Source organism: Amphiura filiformis, chromosome 3 (assembly GCF_039555335.1).
Source record: "Amphiura filiformis chromosome 3, Afil_fr2py, whole genome shotgun sequence".
Taxonomy (NCBI): Eukaryota; Metazoa; Echinodermata; class Ophiuroidea; order Amphilepidida; family Amphiuridae; genus Amphiura; species Amphiura filiformis.
Genome location: NC_092630.1, coordinates 22,116,141 through 22,139,776, shown reverse-complemented (window position 1 = coordinate 22,139,776; position 23,636 = coordinate 22,116,141). Strand labels below are relative to the sequence as shown.

At 38.6% G+C, this 23,636-nt stretch overlaps 3 protein-coding genes across 3 annotated transcripts in view; all 3 read right to left on the bottom strand.

The window, feature by feature from the left end:
• Positions 1 to 1,148, bottom strand: part of LOC140148216 (uncharacterized) — a 68,823-nt gene extending 67,675 nt beyond the window's left edge. Inside the window, exon 1 of the mRNA XM_072170082.1 lies at positions 923 to 1,148. Within this exon, the coding sequence (XP_072026183.1) occupies positions 923 to 1,043 (121 nt within the window). The 5' untranslated portion in view covers positions 1,044 to 1,148. The remainder of the gene's footprint in view (positions 1 to 922) is intronic.
• A 1,274-nt stretch (positions 1,149 to 2,422) lies between these two features.
• LOC140147115 (hyalin-like) lies at positions 2,423 to 9,209 on the bottom strand. Its single transcript, XM_072168892.1, has 9 exons — positions 8,917 to 9,209; positions 8,076 to 8,327; positions 7,236 to 7,487; positions 6,407 to 6,658; positions 5,690 to 5,941; positions 4,852 to 5,103; positions 3,995 to 4,264; positions 3,149 to 3,400; positions 2,423 to 2,682 (listed from the first exon to the last, which is right to left on the bottom strand). The coding sequence occupies exons 1-9, from the start codon at positions 9,203 to 9,205 to the stop codon at positions 2,423 to 2,425; spliced, it is 2,331 nt and encodes a 776-aa protein (XP_072024993.1). The 5' UTR covers positions 9,206 to 9,209.
• Positions 9,210 to 9,628: 419 nt separating this feature from the next.
• Positions 9,629 to 23,636, bottom strand: part of LOC140147114 (hyalin-like) — a 31,335-nt gene continuing 17,327 nt past the window's right edge. The window contains exons 5-11 of the mRNA XM_072168891.1: positions 19,764 to 20,096; positions 16,590 to 16,832; positions 14,817 to 15,068; positions 13,084 to 13,335; positions 11,352 to 11,603; positions 10,499 to 10,750; positions 9,629 to 9,888 (exon numbers count right to left, since the gene is read on the bottom strand). Coding sequence (XP_072024992.1) covers positions 9,629 to 9,888; positions 10,499 to 10,750; positions 11,352 to 11,603; positions 13,084 to 13,335; positions 14,817 to 15,068; positions 16,590 to 16,832; positions 19,764 to 20,096 — 1,844 coding nt within the window. The remainder of the gene's footprint in view (positions 9,889 to 10,498; positions 10,751 to 11,351; positions 11,604 to 13,083; positions 13,336 to 14,816; positions 15,069 to 16,589; positions 16,833 to 19,763; positions 20,097 to 23,636) is intronic.

Sequence of the window (23,636 nt, the reverse complement as noted above, 5' to 3'; positions counted from 1 at the left end):
TTATAGGCTGGCATTCTCCATAATATGCTCTATAATTATTGTGATAATTCATTTTAAAATTTAGGTGTGTTGATGAATGGCATAGAGTGCTTTACTTCTGGTAACGTTTAACCAAAAAATCTCTTAATTATTACTAAACTTTACATTATAAAACATGCCTTAAGGGGTGGGGTATGAACGTTTGGACAGTATTTATTGTGGGACATTAGAGCACATCAGACATATCAAATTGCATTCTGAATACGAAGAATGTCCTTCTGATATCAAATAATTTTGATTTTTGAAATTCGCAATGTAATACACATTTTATGGCAAATCATTAAAATTGATATTTTTGATATTTAACAGTCCTCGAAGTAAACTTTATAAATCTGATGATTTATACGTAAAGTGTATGTAGGTGGGATGAAAAGCCGACGATCAATTTAAAATTTTGACATTTCGTATTGAAGATATGGATTTTTTTCCCAAAACACCATAAAAAATTAGGTCTTTATGGGAAAAAAATCCATATATTCAATATGAAAGGTCAAAATTTTCAATTGATCGTCGGCTTTTCCTCCCAGCTACATACACTTTAAGAATATATCATTAGATTTATAAAACTTACTTCGAGGACTGTTATATATCAAAAATGTGAAAAAATTCAAATTTTAATAATTTGCCATAAAATGTGTATTTTATCGTGAATTTCAAAAATTAAAATTATTTGATATCAGAAAGACATTCTTCGTATTCAGAATGCAATTCGATATGTCTGATGTGCTCTAATGTCCCACAATAAATACTGTCGAAACGCTCAAAACGCTCATTCCAGATCCCTTAAGCCAACTGGTATTATTGTTAAGCTCAAGTGCTCTGATTACTTTTGATTTATTTTGTTACTTTAATGTGCACACGTATGTTTCTCTCGTTTACCTACCAGTGACAATAATAACGAGTTCACATGTTGCAGTGTTGCCAGCACTATCACTAGCGATGTACGGTATATTGTACGTTCCAGCAGGAAGTTGTCCGCCTTTTTCTATTTGCACAGGCTGCATTTCAGCTTGTACTTGCTCTCCTGAATTGTCACTGACTAAGGGATCATCCCAAGTCACTGTAATTTCGGTTGTTCCTTGAGGTAATTGGTAAGCAAGCGGTACCAGTGGACATGATAACGAGGCACAGATAATTAGTTATAGTTTGACTTGCCGGGATTAAAATTCTAAATACTTAAAAGTAATTCAAATATATGCGAATAAAACCGTTTAAATTTTATATTCAAAATGGATTGAATCGTATATTTGTGACCATCCACATCGAAACACTCGTAAAGTCGGCCCCAGGTCAATTTTGTTTTCTTCCGTGTTTAGAAAATATATATCATAAGCTTTACAATGATATATCATTTGACTTCAAACAATATCCAGAAGCGGAGTTATGGCTTGTTACACTTTGCTCCTTCAGTAAAAAAGGTACAATTTTTTTCTACATTGCTGGTATTAAATATCAAATGGTCATAATTGGCGGTCACTTCAAATCATCCCCAAGTCAACGAGGTTCAGGAAGGTCCTCTCATTGTTAATTGTTGGTTAACCCACCACTTGAACAGGATTTAGCCAAAGCAAGCAAAGACTAAAGCTATTTACTATAAGTATAAGCTTATTATCCTCTTCAACAATAGGATTAAAGATTGGTATTTGACTGGACTGAAATGAGAAACTTGTAGGACAATTATTAGGAACATTATGAATACAAGCTTTATGCACATTTTGGACTGTAACTCGAAATAGAATTTGCCGACTTTACGAGCGGTTTGAGATGGATGGTCACATTTATTATATCAGTTTACTATAAAAGAGAGAGGGTCCAGGAATTGGAAAAATTATCAAAGTAGGTAAACCGAGAGGCAACAATTGGATAAAATAGGATACGTCATTCTGACAAGATGCCGTTAAATAGCCGTTTTCACGTTATTTCCGGTGGTAGAGGGCGTTGACTATTAAGGTGTACTCCAGGGGTACTCATCAGTCGCCACTGTGTAACTGTACGCAACAGGGATTCTTTTCTTGATAAAAAAAAGGGGATGTCTTAATGATGCTGGTCAGTAGAGTAGCCCGGTTGGTATTGAAACAAAGTCCAAATAAAAAAATTAGACAAAAAATCACCAACTTGGCCTAAAGTAAAACCCAGCTTATTCTCACGGCCGCCCTCTTTCACCTTATTGTGAATGTACATAGGATCCGGCAATTGTAATTATCCCTGATGTCATACTGGCAACATCTTTTGAAACGCAGGACGTTCGAAATCATGATGGAATTAGCCAGACTGTACAAAGCCTCTTTATTTTTAGTGAACCTTACTTACCAACAACATTTATTCACACTGCAGTGTCTCACTTGTAAAACGAAATCAACCGATAGTGTATTTTTAGAGAACCTTACTTACCAACAACCAATACGATAAAGGTACATGAGTTTTCATTCCCAGCCTCATCCGTAGCTAAATACGTCACTGAATGATTCCCAATTACAAAATCACTTCCTGGTTCCTGCCCTTCAGTAAGTTGAAGTATTATTGATTCACCACCAGAATTATCCGAAACAGATGGCATGGACCAGGAAATGCTTGCTACATTCTGTCCATATCTCGCCATTTCTTCAATATTATCTGGACATGAAATGGCTGGTTGTTCTAGATCTGTTAATTGAAGCAGACTTAATTCTAAACGGTTCATTACGTTCAGGCTCATGCATCATGCTTTCACCGGGTCAACCGGCGTCTTCAGCGGATGTTATTGCTCTGAAGATTGTTGTTGCTAGTGACATAGTACTAGTGCTAGTGATGCAACAACAATCTTCAGAGCAATAACATCCGCTGAAGACGCCGGTTGACCCGGTGAAAGCGCTCCGGTGAGTGTACCAATTTTGAGTAGCGTAGAAGTATAATTTTGCTTTCTATTTACGTTTACCGCTACGTATGAATATACATCATTATTGTAGTAACTTATTTTGAGAGCATCGATATGGGCCAGTTGTGAGGTACTTAATTATTACCATTTCAAGTTGACTCCATGTCCTTCTCAATACACATTTTATTCACACTGCAGTGTCTCTCTTGTAAAACGAAATCAACCGATAGTGAATTTTTAGAGAACCTTACTTACCAACAACCAATACGATAAAGGTACATGAGTTTTGATTCCCAGCCTCATCCGTAGCTAAATACGTCACTGAATGATTCCCAATTACAAAATCACTTCCTGGTTGCTGCCCTTCAGTAAGTTGAAGTATTATTGATTCACCACCAGAATTATCCGAAACAGATGGCATGGACCAGGAAATGCTTGCTACATTCTCTCCATCTCTCGCCCTTTCGTCAATATTATCAGGACATGAAATGGCTGGTTGTTCTAGATCTGTTATTGAAGCAGAAAAATGTGGTTAAGGCTAAACAATTCATTACGTTCAGGCTCATGCATCATGAATGCTCGTAACAGTAACTTATTTTGAAAGCATATGGCATTCATATGGGCTAGTTGTGAGGTACTTAATTACTATTTGAAGTTGACTCTAAGTCTTAAACACCCATTTTATTCACACTGCATTGTCTCACTTGTAAAACGAAATCAACAGATAGTGTAAATAAATAAATAAATAAATAAATAAATAAATAAATAAATGTAGATATTTATATAGCGCTTTATGCCGTAAACAGCCTCAAAGCGCTTTACATTTATTCCGCCGTCATTAGAATATGTCGGAACCACGTTTGCAGCCTACAATTGGCGCAGGGTTCATCAGTACAACGACTGTGACAATCCCTAACAGCTTTCCATTTCACCTGGGTGGGGTGAGGCAAGCGAGGCAAAGCGCCTTGCCCAAGGGCGCAACACGGTGGTGGGACGGGGACTCGAACCCATGCACATCAAGCAAGCTCTCAGATTATGAGTCAAAGGCCGTAACCACTTGAGCCACCGTGCCCTAGTGCATTTTTAGTGAAGCTTACTTACCAACAACCAATACGATAAAGGTACATGAGTTTTCATTTCCAGCCTCATCCGTAGCTAAATACGTCACTGAATGATTCCCAATTACAAAATCACTTCCTGGTTGCTGCCCTTCAGTAAGTTGAAGTATTATTGATTCACCACCAGAATTATCCGAAACAGATGGCATGGACCAGGAAATGCTTGCTACATTCTCTCCATCTCTCGCCCTTTCGTCAATATTATCTGGACATGAAATGGCTGGTTGTTCTAGATCTGTTATTGAAGCAGAAAAATGTGGTTAAGGCTAAACAATTCATTACATTCAGGCTCATGCATCATGAATGCTCGTAACAGTAACTTATTTTGAAAGCATATGGCATTCATATGGGCTAGTTGTGAGGTACTTAATTACTATTTGAAGTTGACTCTAAGTCTTTAACACCCATTTTATTCACACTGCAGTGTCTCACTTGTAAAACGAAATCAACAGATAGTGTAAATAAATAAATAAATAAATAAATAAATAAATAAATAAATAAATAAATAAATGTAGATATTTATATGGCGCTTTATGCCGTAAACAGCCTCAAAGCGCTTTACATTTATTCCGCCGTCATTAGAATATGTCGGAACCACGTTTGCAGCCTACAATTGGCGCAGGGTTCATCAGTACAACGACTGTGACAATCCCTAACAGCTTTCCATTTCACCTGGGTGGGTGAGGCAAGCGAGGCAAAGCGCCTTGCCCAAGGGCGCAACACGGTGGTGGGACGGGGACTCGAACCCATGCACATCAAGCAAGCTCTCAGATTATGAGTCAAAGGCCGTAACCACTTGAGCCACCGTGCCCTAGTGCATTTTTAGTGAAGCTTACTTACCAACAACCAATACGATAAAGGTACATGAGTTTTCATTTCCAGCCTCATCCGTAGCTAAATACGTCACTGAATGATTCCCAATTACAAAATCACTTCCTGGTTGCTGCCCTTCAGTAAGTTGAAGTATTATTGATTCACCACCAGAATTATCCGAAACAGATGGCATGGACCAGGAAATGCTTGCTACATTCTCTCCATCTCTCGCCCTTTCGTCAATATTATCTGGACATGAAATGGCTGGTTGTTCTAGATCTGTTATTGAAGCAGAAAAATGTGGTTAAGGCTAAACAATTCATTACATTCAGGCTCATGCATCATGAATGCTCGTAACAGTAACTTATTTTGAAAGCATATGGCATTCATATGGGCTAGTTGTGAGGTACTTAATTACTATTTGAAGTTGACTCTAAGTCTTTAACACCCATTTTATTCACACTGCAGTGTCTCACTTGTAAAACGAAATCAACAGATAGTGTAAATAAATAAATAAATAAATAAATAAATAAATAAATAAATAAATAAATAAATGTAGATATTTATATGGCGCTTTATGCCGTAAACAGCCTCAAAGCGTTTTAAGAATATGTCGGAACCACGTTTGCAGCCTACAATTGGCGCAGGGTTCATCAGTACAACGACTGTGACAATCCCTAACAGCTTTCCATTTCACCTGGGTGGGGTGAGGCAAGCGAGGCAAAGCGCCTTGCCCAAGGGCGCAACACGGTGGTGGGACGGGGACTCGAACCCATGCACATCAAGCAAGCTCTCAGATTATGAGTCCAAGGCCGTAACCACTGAGCCACCGTGCCCTAGTGTATTTTTAGTGAAGCTTACTTACCAACAACCAATACGATAAAGGTACATGAGTTTTCATTTCCAGCCTCATCCGTAGCTAAATACGTCACTGAATGATTCCCAATTACAAAATCACTTCCTGGTTGCTGCCCTTCAGTAAGTTGAAGTATTATTGATTCACCACCAGAATTATCCGAAACAGATGGCATGGACCAGGAAATGCTTGCTACATTCTCTCCATCTCTCGCCCTTTCGTCAATATTATCTGGACATGAAATGGCTGGTTGTTCTAGATCTGTTAATTGAAGCAGACTTAATTCTAAACGGTTCATTACGTTCAGGCTCATGCATCATGCTTTCACCGGGTCAACCGGCGTCTTCAGCGGATGTTATTGCTCTGAAGATTGTTGTTGCTAGTGACATAGTACTAGTGCTAGTGATGCAACAACAATCTTCAGAGCAATAACATCCGCTGAAGACGCCGGTTGACCCGGTGAAAGCGCCCGGTGAGTGTACCAATTTTGAGTAGCGTAGAAGTATAATTTTGCTTTCTATTTACGTTTACCGCTACGTATGAATATACATCATTATTGTAGTAACTTATTTTGAGAGCATCGATATGGGCCAGTTGTGAGGTACTTAATTATTACCATTTCAAGTTGACTCCATGTCCTTCTCAATACACATTTTATTCACACTGCAGTGTCTCTCTTGTAAAACGAAATCAACCGATAGTGAATTTTTAGAGAACCTTACTTACCAACAACCAATACGATAAAGGTACATGAGATTTGATTCCCAGCCTCATCCGTAGCTAAATACGTCACTGAATGATTCCCAATTACAAAATCACTTCCTGGTTGCTGCCCTTCAGTAAGTTGAAGTATTATTGATTCACCACCAGAATTATCCGAAACAGATGGCATGGACCAGGAAATCCTTGCTACATTCTCTCCATCTCTCGCCCTTTCATCAATATTATCTGGACATGAAATGGCTGGTTGTTCTAGATCTGTTATTGAAGCAGAAAAATGTGGTTAAGGCTAAACCATTCATTACGTTCAGGCTCATGCATCATGAATGCTCGTAACAGTAACTTATTTTGAAAGCATATGGCATTCATATGGGCTAGTTGTGAGGTACTTAATTACTATTTGAAGTTGACTCTAAGTCTTTAACACCCATTTTATTCACACTGCAGTGTCTCACTTGTAAAACGAAATCAACAGATAGTGTAAATAAATAAATAAATAAATAAATGTAGATATTTATATGGCGCTTTATGCCGTAAACAGCCTCAAAGCGCTTTACATTTATTCCGCCGTCATTAGAATATGTCGGAACCACGTTTGCAGCCTACAATTGGCGCAGGGTTCATCAGTACAACGACTGTGACAATCCCTAACAGCTTTCCATTTCACCTGGGTGGGGTGAGGCAAGCGAGGCAAAGCGCCTTGCCCAAGGGCGCAACACGGTGGTGGGACGGGGACTCGAACCCATGCACATCAAGCAAGCTCTCAGATTATGAGTCCAAGGTCGTAACCACTGAGCCACCGTGCCCTAGTGTATTTTTAGTGAAGCTTACTTACCAACAACCAATACGATAAAGGTACATGAGTTTTCATTTCCAGCCTCATCCGTAGCTAAATACGTCACTGAATGATTCCCAATTACAAAATCACTTCCTGGTTGCTGCCCTTCAGTAAGTTGAAGTATTATTGATTCACCACCAGAATTATCCGAAACAGATGGCATGGACCAGGAAATGCTTGCTACATTCTCTCCATCTCTCGCCCTTTCGTCAATATTATCTGGACATGAAATGGCTGGTTGTTCTAGATCTGTTATTGAAGCAGAAAAATGTGGTTAAGGCTAAACAATTCATTACGTTCAGGCTCGAATGCTCGTAACAGTAACTTATTTTGAAAGCATATGGCATTCATATGGGCTAGTTGTGAGGTACTTAATTACTATTTGAAGTTGACTCTAAGTCTTTAACACCCATTTTATTCACACTGCAGTGTCTCACTTGTAAAACGAAATCAACAGATAGTGTAAATAAATAAATAAATAAATAAATAAATAAATAAATAAATAAATGTAGATATTTATATAGCGCTTTATGCCGTAAACAGCCTCAAAGCGCTTTACATTTATTCCGCCGTCATTAGAATATGTCGGAACCACGTTTGCAGCCTACAATTGGCGCAGGGTTCATCAGTACAACGACTGTGACAATCCCTAACAGCTTTCCATTTCACCTGGGTGGGGTGAGGCAAGCGAGGCAAAGCGCCTTGCCCAAGGGCGCAACACGGTGGTGGGACGGGTACTCGAACCCATGCACATCAAGCAAGCTCTCAGATTATGAGTCCAAGGCCGTAACCACTGAGCCACCGTGCCCTAGTGTATTTTTAGTGAAGCTTACTTACCAACAACCAATACGATAAAGGTACATGAGTTTTCATTTCCAGCCTCATCCGTAGCTAAATACGTCACTGAATGATTCCCAATTACAAAATCACTTCCTGGTTGCTGCCCTTCAGTAAGTTGAAGTATTATTGATTCACCACCAGAATTATCCGAAACAGATGGCATGGACCAGGAAATGCTTGCCACATTCTCTCCATCTCTCGCCCTTTCGTCAATATTATCTGGACATGAAATGGCTGGTTGTTCTAGATCTGTTATTGAAGCAGAAAAATGTGGTTAAGGCTAAACAATTCATTACGTTCAGGCTCATGCATCATGAATGCTCGTAACAGTAACTTATTTTGAAAGCATATGGCATTCATATGGGCTAGTTGTGAGGTACTTAATTACTATTTGAAGTTGACTCTAAGTCTTTAACACCCATTTTATTCACACTGCAGTGTCTCACTTGTAAACCGAAATCAACAGATAGTGTAAATAAATAAATAAATAAATAAATAAATAAATAAATGTAGATATTTACATAGCGCTTTATGCCGTAAACAGCCTCAAAGCGCTTTACATTTATTCCGCCGTCATTAGAATATGTCGGAACCACGTTTGCAGCCTACAATTGGCGCAGGGTTCATCGGTACAACGACTGTGACAATCCCTAACAGCTTTCCATTTCACCTGGGTGGGGTGAGGCAAGCGAGGCAAAGCGCCTTGCCCAAGGGCGCAACACGGTGGTGGGACGGGGACTCGAACCCATGCACATCAAGCAAGCTCTCAGATTATGAGTCCAAGGCCGTAACCACTGAGCCACCGTGCCCTAGTGTATTTTTAGTGAAGCTTACTTACCAACAACCAATACGATAAAGGTACATGAGTTTTCATTTCCAGCCTCATCCGTAGCTAAATACGTCACTGAATGATTCCCAATTACAAAATCACTTCCTGGTTGCTGCCCTTCAGTAAGTTGAAGTATTATTGATTCACCACCAGAATTATCCGAAACAGATGGCATGGACCAGGAAATGCTTGCTACATTCTCTCCATCTCTCGCCCTTTCGTCAATATTATCTGGACATGAAATGGCTGGTTGTTCTAGATCTGTTAATTGAAGCAGACTTAATTCTAAACGGTTCATTACGTTCAGGCTCATGCATCATGCTTTCACCGGGTCAACCGGCGCGTCTTCAGCGGATGTTATTGCTCTGAAGATTGTTGTTGCTAGTGACATAGTACTAGTGCTAGTTATGCAACAACAATCTTCAGAGCAATAACATCCGCTGAAGACGCCGGTTGACCCGGTGAAAGCGCTCCGGTGAGTGTACCAATTTTGAGTAGCGTAGAAGTATAATTTTGCTTTCTATTTACGTTTACCGCTACGTATGAATATACATCATTATTGTAGTAACTTATTTTGAGAGCATCGATATGGGCCAGTTGTGAGGTACTTAATTATTACCATTTCAAGTTGACTCCATGAACTTCTCAATACACATTTTATTCACACTGCAGTGTCTCTCTTGTAAAACGAAATCAACCGATAGTGAATTTTTAGAGAACCTTACTTACCAACAACCAATACGATAAAGGTACATGAGTTTTGATTCCCAGCCTCATCCGTAGCTAAATACGTCACTGAATGATTCCCAATTACAAAATCACTTCCTGGTTGCTGCCCTTCAGTAAGTTGAAGTATTATTGATTCACCACCAGAATTATCCGAAACAGATGGCATGGACCAGGAAATGCTTGCTACATTCTCTCCATCTCTCGCCCTTTCATCAATATTATCTGGACATGAAATGGCTGGTTGTTCTAGATCTGTTATTGAAGCAGAAAAATGTGGTTAAGGCTAAACAATTCATTACGTTCAGGCTCATGCATCATGAATGCTCGTAGCAGTAACTTATTTTGAAAGCATAGGGCATTCATTATGGGCTAGTTGTGAGGTACTTAATTACTATTTGAAGTTGACTCTAAGTCTTTAACACCCATTTTATTCACACTGCAGTGTCTCACTTGTAAACCGAAATCAACAGATAGTGTAAATAAATAAATAAATAAATAAATAAATAAATAAATAAATAAATAAATAAATAAATGTAGATATTTATATAGCGCTTTATGCCGTAAACAGCCTCAAAGAGCTTTACATTTATTCCGCCGTCATTAGAATATGTCGGAACCACGTTTGCAGCCTACAATTGGCGCAGGGTTCATCAGTAAAACGACTGTGACAATCCCTAACAGCTTTCCATTTCACCTGGGTGGGGTGAGGCAAGCGAGGCAAAGCGCCTTGCCCAAGGGCGCAACACGGTGGTGGGACGGGGACTCGAACCCATGCACATCAAGCAAGCTCTCAGATTATGAGTCCAAGGCCGTAACCACTGAGCCACCGTGCCCTAGTGTATTTTTAGTGAAGCTTACTTACCAACAACCAATACGATAAAGGTACATGAGTTTTCATTTCCAGCCTCATCCGTAGCTAAATACGTCACTGAATGATTCCCAATTACAAAATCACTTCCTGGTTGCTGCCCTTCAGTAAGTTGAAGTATTATTGATTCACCACCAGAATTATCCGAAACAGATGGCATGGACCAGGAAATGCTTGCTACATTCTCTCCATCTCTCGCCCTTTCATCAATATTATCTGGACATGAAATGGCTGGTTGTTCTAGATCTGTTATTGAAGCAGAAAAATGTGGTTAAGGCTAAACAATTCATTACGTTCAGGCTCATGCATCATGAATGCTCGTAACAGTAACTTATTTTGAAAGCATATGGCATTCATATGGGCTAGTTGTGAGGTACTTAATTACTATTTGAAGTTGACTCTAAGTCTTTAACACCCATTTTATTCACACTGCAGTGTCTCACTTGTAAAACGAAATCAACAGATAGTGTAAATAAATAAATAAATAAATAAATAAATAAATAAATAAATAAATAAATGTAGATATTTATATAGCGCTTTATGCCGTAAACAGCCTCAAAGCGCTTTACATTTATTCCGCCGTCATTAGAATATGTCGGAACCACGTTTGCAGCCTACAATTGGCGCAGGGTTCATCAGTACAACGACTGTGACAATCCCTAACAGCTTTCCATTTCACCTGGGTGGGGTGAGGCAAGCGAGGCAAAGCGCCTTGCCCAAGGGCGCAACACGGTGGTGGGACGGGGACTCGAACCCATGCACATCAAGCAAGCTCTCAGATTATGAGTCCAAGGTCGTAACCACTGAGCCACCGTGCCCTAGTGTATTTTTAGTGAAGCTTACTTACCAACAACCAATACGATAAAGGTACATGAGTTTTCATTTCCAGCCTCATCCGTAGCTAAATACGTCACTGAATGATTCCCAATTACAAAATCACTTCCTGGATCCTGCCCTTCAGTAAGTTGAAGTATTATTGATTCACCACCAGAATTATCCGAAACAGATGGAATGGACCAGGAAATGCTTGCTACATTCTCTCCATCTCTCGCCCTTTCTTCAATATCATCTGGACATGAAATATCTGGTGGTTCTTGATCTGTAAATTGAAGCAGAAAAATAGGCTTAAGGCCCATTCCGTATTTTATTCGACTGTCCTGCATGCATGCCCACTATACATGTGTGTTTTCCTTTTAAACAAATGAATTCTTTCTGGTACAATTGCACGCAACATGATGCACTCATGTCTACAGTAGAATTCACCACGACCTTTGCAGGACTTAAACCCCATTAAAAGCTATTAAACCAAGATAACACTCATTGTAAACAGCTCAACTGATTAAATCAGAACTTCTCTGGTTGTACACATGTGTCTGTTTTTATCTGTGCGGTATCGCAATGAGCTGGTATTATAGTTTCAGTTGGGTAACCGATTATAAAGGAAACGCAAGGTAACAATGGTATGTGGACCTTTGTTCACGAAATGAGACAATAGGCTTATTGATAACCAGCATTCTTGAAAATGAACAACATAATGATTGTTGACTTAACACGGTTTTGAAATAATTTCTTCATATTTTTTGGTGTTATCTGTCGTTTACATATCCTTCCTAAAACACAAAAGTACGAATACTTCCAAACACCTAAATTAGCTAAAAATTTAGGACATGTTACAAAACGATATTTTCTAGAATTTCAGAGAATACTTTAAATGTAGCCTGTACCGTTTGTTGTAGCATCCTTCAGAAGTGAGCGGTCCGTTACCAATATTTTCGGTCAAATCTTCATTCAATTAACACGGGGAGTTGGCTAGCTCATGCCTTGCCCTCACTCATATTTTACAAAAGTGCGACTATTTCTGAACATCTAACCTAGCTGTAATTTTAGGTCATGTTAGAGAAATATATTTGCTAGAAGTTTGGAGAATACTTTAAATATTGGCCGGTTATTTTTCACACAGTGATGTTAACTAGGCAAATGTCTATGCTTCTAACATACGCTATTTGTAAAGGTCGCGCGTCAATGGTGAGAGCACTGTGTATTGTGTATAGGAAAACGGACAGTAACTGCAGAATGAATAAATAAATAAATAAATAAATAAATAAATAAATAAATAAATAAATAAATGTAGATATTTATATAGCGCTTTATGCCGTAAACAGCCTCAAAGCGCTTTACATTTATTCCGCCGTCATTAGAATATGTCGGAACCACGTTTGCAGCCTACAAATAAATAAATAAATAAATAAATGTAGATATTTATATAGCGCTTTATGCCGTAAACAGCCTCAAAGCGCTTTACATTTATTCCGCCGTCATTAGAATATGTCGGAACCACGTTTGCAGCCTACAATTGGCGCAGGGTTCATCAGTACAACGACTGTGACAATCCCTAACAGCTTTCCATTTCACCTGGGTGGGGTGAGGCAAGCGAGCGAAGCGCCTTGCCCAAGGGCGCAACACGGGGGTGGGACGGGGACTCGAACCCATGCACATCAAGCAAGCTCTCAGATTATGAGTCCAAGGTCGTAACCACTGAGCCACCGTGCCCTAGTGTATTTTTAGTGAAGCTTACTTACCAACAACCAATACGATAAAGGTACATGAGTTTTCATTTCCAGCCTCATCCGTAGCTAAATACGTCACTGAATGATTCCCAATTACAAAATCACTTCCTGGATCCTGCCCTTCAGTAAGTTGAAGTATTATTGATTCACCACCAGAATTATCCGAAACAGATGGAATGGACCAGGAAATGCTTGCTACATTCTCTCCATCTCTCGCCCTTTCTTCAATATCATCTGGACATGAAATATCTGGTGGTTCTTGATCTGTAAATTGAAGCAGAAAAATAGGCTTAAGGCCCATTCCGTATTTTATTCGACTGTCCTGCATGCATGCCCACTATACATGTGTGTTTTCCTTTTAAACAAATGAATTCTTTCTGGTACAATTGCACGCAACATGATGCACTCATGTCTACAGTAGAATTCACCACGACCTTTGCAGGACTTAAACCCCATTAAAAGCTATTAAACCAAGATAACACTCATTGTAAACAGCTCAACTGATTAAATCAGAACTTCTCTGGTTGTACACATGTGTCTGTTTTTATCTGTGCGGTATCGCAATGAGCTGGTATTATAGTTTCAGTTGGGTAACCGATTATAAAGGAAACGCAAGGTAACAATGGTATGTGGACCTTTGTTCACGAAATGAGACAATAGGCTTATTGATAACCAGCATTCTTGAAAATGAACAACATAATGATTGTTGACTTAACACGGTTTTGAAATAATTTCTTCATATTTTTTGGTGTTATCTGTCGTTTACATATCCTTCCTAAAACACAAAAGTACGAATACTTCCAAACACCTAAATTAGCTAAAAATTTAGGACATGTTACAAAACGATATTTTCTAGAATTTCAGAGAATACTTTAAATGTAGCCTGTACCGTTTGTTGTAGCATCCTTCAGAAGTGAGCGGTCCGTTACCAATATTTTCGGTCAAATCTTCATTCAATTAACACGGGGAGTTGGCTAGCTCATGCCTTGCCCTCACTCATATTTTACAAAAGTGCGACTATTTCTGAACATCTAACCTAGCTGTAATTTTAGGTCATGTTAGAGAAATATATTTGCTAGAAGTTTGGAGAATACTTTAAATATTGGCCGGTTATTTTTCACACAGTGATGTTAACTAGGCAAATGTCTATGCTTCTAACATACGCTATTTGTAAAGGTCGCGCGTCAATGGTGAGAGCACTGTGTATTGTGTATAGGAAAACGGACAGTAACTGCAGAATGAATAAATAAATAAATAAATAAATAAATAAATAAATAAATAAATAAATAAATGTAGATATTTATATAGCGCTTTATGCCGTAAACAGCCTCAAAGCGCTTTACATTTATTCCGCCGTCATTAGAATATGTCGGAACCACGTTTGCAGCCTACAAATAAATAAATAAATAAATAAATGTAGATATTTATATAGCGCTTTATGCCGTAAACAGCCTCAAAGCGCTTTACATTTATTCCGCCGTCATTAGAATATGTCGGAACCACGTTTGCAGCCTACAATTGGCGCAGGGTTCATCAGTACAACGACTGTGACAATCCCTAACAGCTTTCCATTTCACCTGGGTGGGGTGAGGCAAGCGAGGCAAAGCGCCTTGCCCAAGGGCGCAACACGGTGGTGGGACGGGGACTCGAACCCATGCACATCAAGCAAGCTCTCAGATTATGAGTCCAAGGTCGTAACCACTGAGCCACCGTGCCCTAGTGTATTTTTAGTGAAGCTTACTTACCAACAACCAATACGATAAAGGTACATGAGTTTTCATTTCCAGCCTCATCCGTAGCTAAATACGTCACTGAATGATTCCCAATTACAAAATCACTTCCTGGATCCTGCCCTTCAGTAAGTTGAAGTATTATTGATTCACCACCAGAATTATCCGAAACAGATGGAATGGACCAGGAAATGCTTGCTACATTCTCTCCATCTCTCGCCCTTTCTTCAATATCATCTGGACATGAAATATCTGGTGGTTCTTGATCTGTAAATTGAAGCAGAAAAATAGGCTTAAGGCCCATTCCGTATTTTATTCGACTGTCCTGCATGCATGCCCACTATACATGTGTGTTTTCCTTTTAAACAAATGAATTCTTTCTGGTACAATTGCACGCAACATGATGCACTCATGTCTACAGTAGAATTCACCACGACCTTTGCAGGACTTAAACCCCATTAAAAGCTATTAAACCAAGATAACACTCATTGTAAACAGCTCAACTGATTAAATCAGAACTTCTCTGGTTGTACACATGTGTCTGTTTTTATCTGTGCGGTATCGCAATGAGCTGGTATTATAGTTTCAGTTGGGTAACCGATTATAAAGGAAACGCAAGGTAACAATGGTATGTGGACCTTTGTTCACGAAATGAGACAATAGGCTTATTGATAACCAGCATTCTTGAAAATGAACAACATAATGATTGTTGACTTAACACGGTTTTGAAATAATTTCTTCATATTTTTTGGTGTTATCTGTCGTTTACATATCCTTCCTAAAACACAAAAGTACGAATACTTCCAAACACCTAAATTAGCTAAAAATTTAGGACATGTTACAAAACTATATTTTCTAGAATTTCAGAGAATACTTTAAATGTAGCCTGTACCGTTTGTTGTAGCATCCTTCAGAAGTGAGCGGTCCGTTACCAATATTTTCGGTCAAATCTTCATTCAATTAACACGGGGAGTTGGCTAGCTCATGCCTTGCCCTCACTCATATTTTACAAAAGTGCGACTATTTCTGAACATCTAACCTAGCTGTAATTTTAGGTCATGTTAGAGAAATATATTTGCTAGAAGTTTGGAGAATACTTTAAATATTGGCCGGTTATTTTTCACACAGTGATGTTAACTAGGCAAATGTCTATGCTTCTAACATACGCTATTTGTAAAGGTCGCGCGTCAATGGTGAGAGCACTGTGTATTGTGTATAGGAAAACGGACAGTAACTGCAGTATGATAAGCACTCTGTAAGATATTCAAGATCCCAGATTCAAGAACAAGTCCGGTACGACGATCCCAACATAGTTTGATCCTTTCATTAATGCATTGCTTTTATGATATTTCCCACACAATCCGTTTCAATATGCATGATTAGTTCTAGAAACTGAAAATGAATAGGTCACCAACATATTCATGACCCCCTTCCGAAGAAAATTGGTTGTTTTCATCTGCACAAATAGTTAATAGAGCAGTTCTCGTGTTATATTCAACGATTCATACACAAACGATTTGATATCCATGACAACCAAACAAGAAATATACACATGATAATCATCTTTGTCAATCTCTCTAAAAACAAAGCATTTCTGACAACCTTTATAAGAAATAAATGGCCCTATTCTTTGGAATAATTTATCATCAAAGTTTAGTAGCAATAGAGTCCAACCATTTTCTTTTTTGATCAGCCACACTCCAGATTCTTAAACAAGAAATTATGTTTCTAGTGTATAAGAAGGAGAACAACGATTCTGGCTAAAATTATATTGTTAACATTACATACCTGTCACTGTTATATTGAATGAAGACTCCGCCATGTTGTTAGAAGAATCTATTGCTGTATACGTCACTTTAGTTACGCCAATTGGAAACGTATCTCCAGGATTATAACTTGATGTAAGTGTAACGCTACCAGAGTTATCAGTTGCTGAAGGTGACATCCATGTTACAGTTGCATATGCTTTGTTGGGATCAGTGTTTTGTGTTATGTCGTCTGGTGTGTTAAATATCACAGGAGCCTCCACCTCTGTAATTGAATAAAATGATAAAAGACCCTTGATTTCTGCATTTAGCCCGATATCATAGCAGTTGGTCACATCATGATTTCTAGAAAAGCTGAATCTACCTACATTCTCTCAAAATTCAAATAAAACACTATCAAAATATTTAAATGTTCTTTAACATTTGAAATGTATTTTAACATTTGAGGGGCTCAATATAAAAACGGTCTATCCCACATTTTGGTAAAAATAGCGGCGCTGCTGAAAAATGTAAAGGTCACCAAAGGTCATTATTACAAACATGAAACATCATGAATGTAACTTGGTAAAGTTGTAAAATCAACGTTTTAAGATGTGAAATTGTTATGTATTGTATTGAAAATTCGCACACAAAAGTCCAGTTCCCGGGGTCCAGTTTTCTCAAATTAACCCAAACGTGGGATAGGTGGTTTTTATATTGAGCCCTTCATTTATATGATTATTGGTATTTGCACAACCTTGTTTCAATTTACTCATATCTATTCTAGATGGATTGTATTGTTATTGTGTATCATGTGTTTTGTTATGAATTGTTTTTATAATTTCCTATTAGTGCGGGAACTTCTTAGATGAGCTTCGTGCTTCCTGATATTTATCTATGACATATGTCATTTTATAATGTTGAGATAAATAAATAAATGAATAAATAAATAAATAAATGAATAAATAAATAAATAAATAAATAAATAAATAAATAAATAAAGAAAGAAAGAAAGAAAGAAAGAAAGAAAGAAAGAAAGAAAGAAAGAAAGAAAGAAAGAAAGAAAGAAAGAAAGAAAGAAAGAAAGAAAGAAAGAAAGAAAGAAAGAAAGCATAGCATAGCAATTATACAAATGTGTTTCTGTTTCTTGTCAATTTTAGGAATATACATGTAAATACCAATAGTACTTGCATAAATTGATTTGGGCTATAAACGTCTTATATTCATGGTTATTATAGCATTCCTCCTTTTTAGCAAGGCCACAAAAAGTGGCATCGCCAGTGGTTTCCCGGGTGTAGTGGTTGCCAGCCCGTAGTGAAACAAATGAGGAGCAATTAGGGAAAGATGCAGAAACAAAGGAAGAGGAAAAGGGAAAAAAGACCCAAAGATGAGGAAAATGGGAAACGGGAAAAGACGAAAGAGGAAAGGGGCAAAATAAGAGAAAGAAAAGGAGAAAAGGCGGAAGGAAAGAGTGAAAGAGAAGAGAGGGAGGAAAAAATGATATGAGAAAATTGACATAAATTCGTCCACTTGACCCAATGGGCTCTCTAGCACCCCGCCCACCGCAAAAAATGTACGCTGCGGTTTAAGAAGGAATAGACCTGTACTTCCCATTCCAGAAAAATGCAAAATAGAGTACAAAACTATTTTATGGATTAAAAAATATTATACTGTTTTACCAAATGAAACATAGCTAAATCCTAATCCTTTAGTTAGTCCTAATTGGCAATGAAAGTAACATGCATTTTTTAGGGCGTTTTTCGATCTTTATCGTATTCTGTGACAATCAAGCCTAAAGACTTGAACAAAGACTAATTTCAAGTTATGCATTCTAATTTTGGAAAACACATTTTCAATCTTTTTCATAACCAATTAGCAAAAATAACATATAATATTAAAATTACGAACCTAGTCTTACAATCTTGTGACTACAATTGAATGAAAACGTGCCAAATTACATGTTTTTGGACCATTTTCCCAAATTAAAAGTATTAAAATTTGACTTTTATTACCACTTAAAACTAACTAAAGGATTCGGATTTGGCTATGTTTCATTTGGTAAAACAGGGTAATATTTTTTAATCTTTTAATCCAAAAAAAAATTAGTTCTGTATTTTTCTGGAATGGGGAATAGTTGAACAAAATCGCCAATGTTTTAAGGGAAGGGGTATGAACGTTTAGACAGTATTTATTGTGGGACATTAGAACACATCAGACATATCGAATTGCATTCTGAATACGAAGAATGGCCTTCTGATATCAAATAATTTTGATTTTTGAAATTCGCAATGTAATACACATTTTATGGCAAATCATTAAAAATTGATATTTTTGATATTTAACAGTACTCGAAGTAAACTTTATAAATCTGATGATTTCTACCTAAAGTGTATGTAGGTGGGATGAAAAGCCGACGATCAATTGAAAATTTTGACCTTTCGTATTGAAGATATGGATTTTTTCCCCAAAACGCCAAAAAAATTAGGTCTTTTGGGAAAAAAAATCATAACTTCAAAATGAAAGGTCAAAATTTTCAATTGATCGTCGGCTTTTCCTCCCAGCTACATACACTTTAAGACTATATCATTAAATTTATAAAATTTACTTCGAGGACTGTTATATCTCCAAAATGTGAAAAATATCAAATTTTAATAATTTGTCATAAAATTTGTATTATATCGTGAATTTCATAAAATGAAAATTATTTGATATCAGAAAGACATTCTTCGTATTCAGAATGCTATATGGAAGGTATTTTGGTTAAAAACCCGATACTGTTAAAAATATCGGTATTTATGCAAGCGACATTTCTAACGTGTAAAATGCATTGAAAATTGTCGGCTAAAGAGTGCATAAATAAAAATCGCGAACAGTAATATCAACAATAACTATCTACATTCCAAGCGGAAACGCTTTTCAAAAACATACAACCTTTTTTCGGGCAATCGCTGAAACCGAAATATGCAATTCTAGGCCATCTGTAAAAAAGTGCGTGAGCGTTTATGACTATGAACTTGGGTCACCAAAACAAATGTTTATATTGGTGTCATGCCTTTCAAATTGATACAATAATTAGCCCCCCAATAATGGCTTTCATTTTAACCGTCATTTGTTAAACTGCGATTTCTACTTTTTTAGAAATCAGTGAACGTATCAAAAAACGTTTTGTAGATCGCTTAAAAATTGTCCCACCCCTTTTAACAGTGATTTCATTTACCTGATCTAACATTCAGTATTATTGTAATACCAGTATCCAGGCCTCCTTGTCCGTTATATCCTATAAAATCCCATACATGACCATCGTTTGAAAGCGATGGGGTTGTCTCGTATACAGCTGTTGTGTCAGAAAGCAACTCGGAAGTTGGATTAGTGGTCACTGCCCCTTGCAATGGAGAAGGCACACCATTTACTACCAAATAACAAGTGGCTGCTGGTTTAGCTCCTTCAACAAAACATCTGAATTCTGCTGGTTGTGCTTCTTCTAAAACTACAGTAGATCCATCGGTAACCTCTACGTCATTTACAAATACTTGGACATTTGATGGCAGAACTGTAAACAAAACAGATCAGATAAAACAATGTGAAAAAAAGGTTCCGTCTCCTTCGATTCCTGATATTCAAGAATAATTATGTTTAAATTTTTAAAAAAAATACATATGTTATTGTAACTTTATACAAGACATTGAATAAATACAGTTTGTGAAACTTTTTAAGTGCCAATCTGTTATTCACAGACTAATCTGAAAGGGGCTCTGCATAAATCGCACGGGTTAATATTTATTGGGGTGTGTCGGCAGATTATGTCAAATAATTTTGATAGTAAATGTGCTTTCCGCGAGTTTACATTATGATGCTCATAATATAGTAAATTAGCCTAAATTGGCTTGGATTAAAGGAGACTGATTTTGGGTTTTGTGGGGGTACAATTTCTTAATTTGGGCAACATTGTTCTGATATTATCAAATGTATTGACGTTGGGGTGATTTACTGAACCTAAATACTAATAAGTGTTGGTCAGAACTGAAATGCACTTGTAATGTACCAGCTCTGATTATGGGAGGAGCTTTTGAAAAAAATGGCTCTTAAATGTAGTACGTACTCACAAAGTTTGAATGGCCCCTGGGGCCAAATGTGTTATAAACTTACTGTACACAAAGAAACAACGTAAGTTCATTGGACAACCAGGAATCCATCCAGTTGTTTTCATACCGCACGGGAGAAGGGGGGGGGGCATTCAAACGTTGTGAGTACGTACCACTTTTATGAGCCATATTTTAAGCTCCTCACATTTAAACAAAAATGGTACATTGCAAGTGCATTTCAGCTCTGACGAATGCCAATTGCTGAAGAATGGGAAATATCACCTAAAACCCTACTAAATTTGTTTTCACCTATACTGCTTTGGTAGTTAATACGATTATGGCATCACTTCGCCGGCGAATAATGAAAACAGACTACATGTGGTGATCTGCTGGGTATATTTTTGTGACATGTGATTTTGTAACATTTATTAGGCCTTAAATAGCCCCCTCATTTGGCATCCTTGCTTGGAAAACTTTGTTCCTCAGTCTAATTTGCATGTCAATGTACTTCTGCTTTGTGTTCGTTCAACCCTGGGCAGTCACCATCTCACCTCAAGAAGTGAAAAAGTTTACCATATAACGTATCTGACCAGGGGTTTTATGCCGCATGTATAAAATAAAGAACACAAACAGATGTTAACGTAGAATGCTGTGTGCTGTTTTCATCCGTTACATTTTGGCGTAGTCGGCAGGATACATGCAGTGAATGCACATTAACCCCTGGCTAGAAAGAATACTTCTTGAGGATCCTAGGTGAGAGTAAAGTATACTATTTTTGACCAAGATCAATAATTATTATTAATAAAGAAATCATGTCCGAAGTCGCAGATTTACAAAAGCAATTTGAAGAGTTGAAACTCAGACTCAGTGAGGAAGAGAAGAAAAGGGTAGAAGCGAAAGAAGAGACAGATGAGGCGAGGAAGGAGTTGAAGAAGGTGATGGAGGAGGCGAAGAAGACATCCGCACCACCAGTGTACGTGTCCCGTGGCCGGCGCCTGGATATTTTCAAGGATAAACCAGCAAAGGCTGGTGATATCACTATCCAGGATTGGATTGTAGATGTCAGAGGTCAGTTGGCTCTGCGGTCCCGAACACCAAAGGAGTCAGCTGCCTTATCAGGATTATCTAAGCGGCAACGCGAGGAAAGAGATCCTTGGACCGGGGAGTGAAATTGGTGATAACCCCGACAAGATCCTGAAGGTTTTGGAGAAGGTGTTTGGAGATGGCGACACTCTTCCACAACTCCAACAACGCTTCTTTAGTTATAAACAGGCGTCCGGGGAAGATCTTCTCGCCTGCTCTCTGGGACTCGTCACTCTGTATGACAGGATCTGCACCCTTGATCCAACATACCAAGTCTGCAGAGAGAGTTCTCTGAAGAGTAGACTGGCCGAAGCTGTGGTAGATGAAGGATTAAAGAGGGAGCTCCGGAGACTGAATATTGAATCTCCAAGTCTCAGCTATTTCAAACTCAGGGACAGGGCAATAGAGTGGCTCGGGAAAAGCAGTACGCGGAAGGAGGCAAGCGTCAATGAGGTTGTCGCTCCGGATACCAATACTTTGATACTGGAGCTACTGCAGAAACAGGCTGCCCAAATGGAGCAACAACAGAAACAAATCAACATGCTGCTTCAGTCTTCAAAACCTAGAGACATGAGAGATCGACGCTGCTACTCCTGTGACCAACCTGGACATCTGGCTAGGAACTGCCCACAAAAATCAGTACCATCAAAAATAAAAATCTTTAAACAAATAGAACCCGCTGTCTAGAGGCAGACAGTGGGTGAGTCCTCCAGTGAAGGCTCACTCATCCTTCATCGTGCTATAGGGAAGTGCCCAGAGGCATCAGTGATGGTTGGAGGTGTGGATGGTCAACTCTGTATCCATCAATGTTTACTTGACTCTGGAGTCCAAGTGTCCACTATTACAGAGTCATTCTACAAACAATGTCTTGCTAATGTGGATACTTGGGATGTGTCGTCCTATATCCGGATATCCGCATCTCCGGAGCACAAGGATTGGCAGTCCCCTATACAGCATATGTAGAGGTATCCATGAGAGTTTTTGGTAAGACTTTCAATAGTCTAGGGTTCTTGGTCGTCAAGGATCCAATAGGTTCACCGATGGCAGATAGAAAGAGAGTAGTACCAGGAGTGATTGGCTCTAATGTCTTCAGAGACATGAGGAGAGTCCTGCGAGAGGAGATGGGGAATAACTTCATCACGAAGCTCACCAACTCGTCTGCAGAGAGCCGCAAATGGGCTCATATCCTGGCACTATACGATGAAGAAGGTGCATCGGTTAAGCAGATGAAAGCTCAAGTAAGAATAGCTGGAGACAAACCGGTCCGAATACCGGCTAGAAGCATGGTTGTTGTCCGAGGTACAACAATAAAACCACAGAAAGCTTTTGATGCCATCATACAGGAGCACCCAACCCACACCCTTCAGAATGGACTCATGTTAACCCCAGTCTTTACCAATGTAACACCAGATGGGATAGTGTCTGCACAGCTGGGTAATTATTTCAGTATTAAATGGTGACATCTTTGTGCAACCCAGAACAGCTATAGGAAGTCTGCATTCAGCAGAAGCAGAACCACAGGTCTTCCTTCATCAAGTCAGCCAAAACGAAGTAGTAGTGGACTTCCAGCCTCCATCAAATACGTCATCTTCAAAGAGCCTAATAGCAAACCTCATTGGAAGAATGACAGTAGCAGAAGTAGTGACTTCGAGTCCAGAGAACCTGAAGGACCTGGAAGATCTAATGGAAAAGCATTATGATCGCTTCAGTCAGGATGACTTTGATATTGGTTACGGCAGTAAGATCCAGCACAAGATCACCCTTACTGATGACTACCCTGTGAGAGTTCCCCACCGAATAATTCCACCACATCAATGGGATGAAGTGCGAGATTACCTTCAGAAGTCAATTCAACAGGGCATCATCCAGCCTTCATCAAGTCCTTATGCTTCTGTAGTTGTGCTGGTGCGCAAACGTGATGGAAA

Excerpts from the sequence above, each read along its gene's own strand:
- LOC140147115 (XM_072168892.1), bottom strand. The coding sequence starts at position 9,205 with ATGAACCGTTTAGAATTAAGTCTGCTTCAATTAACAGATCTAGAACAA. Across the intron at positions 5,942-6,406 it reads CTTTATCGTATTGGTTGTTG|ATCTAGAACAACCAGCCATT; the intron begins GTAAGTAAGGTT and ends TTCAATTAACAG. Across the intron at positions 5,104-5,689 it reads CTTTATCGTATTGGTTGTTG|ATCTAGAACAACCAGCCATT; the intron begins GTAAGTAAGCTT and ends CTTCAATAACAG.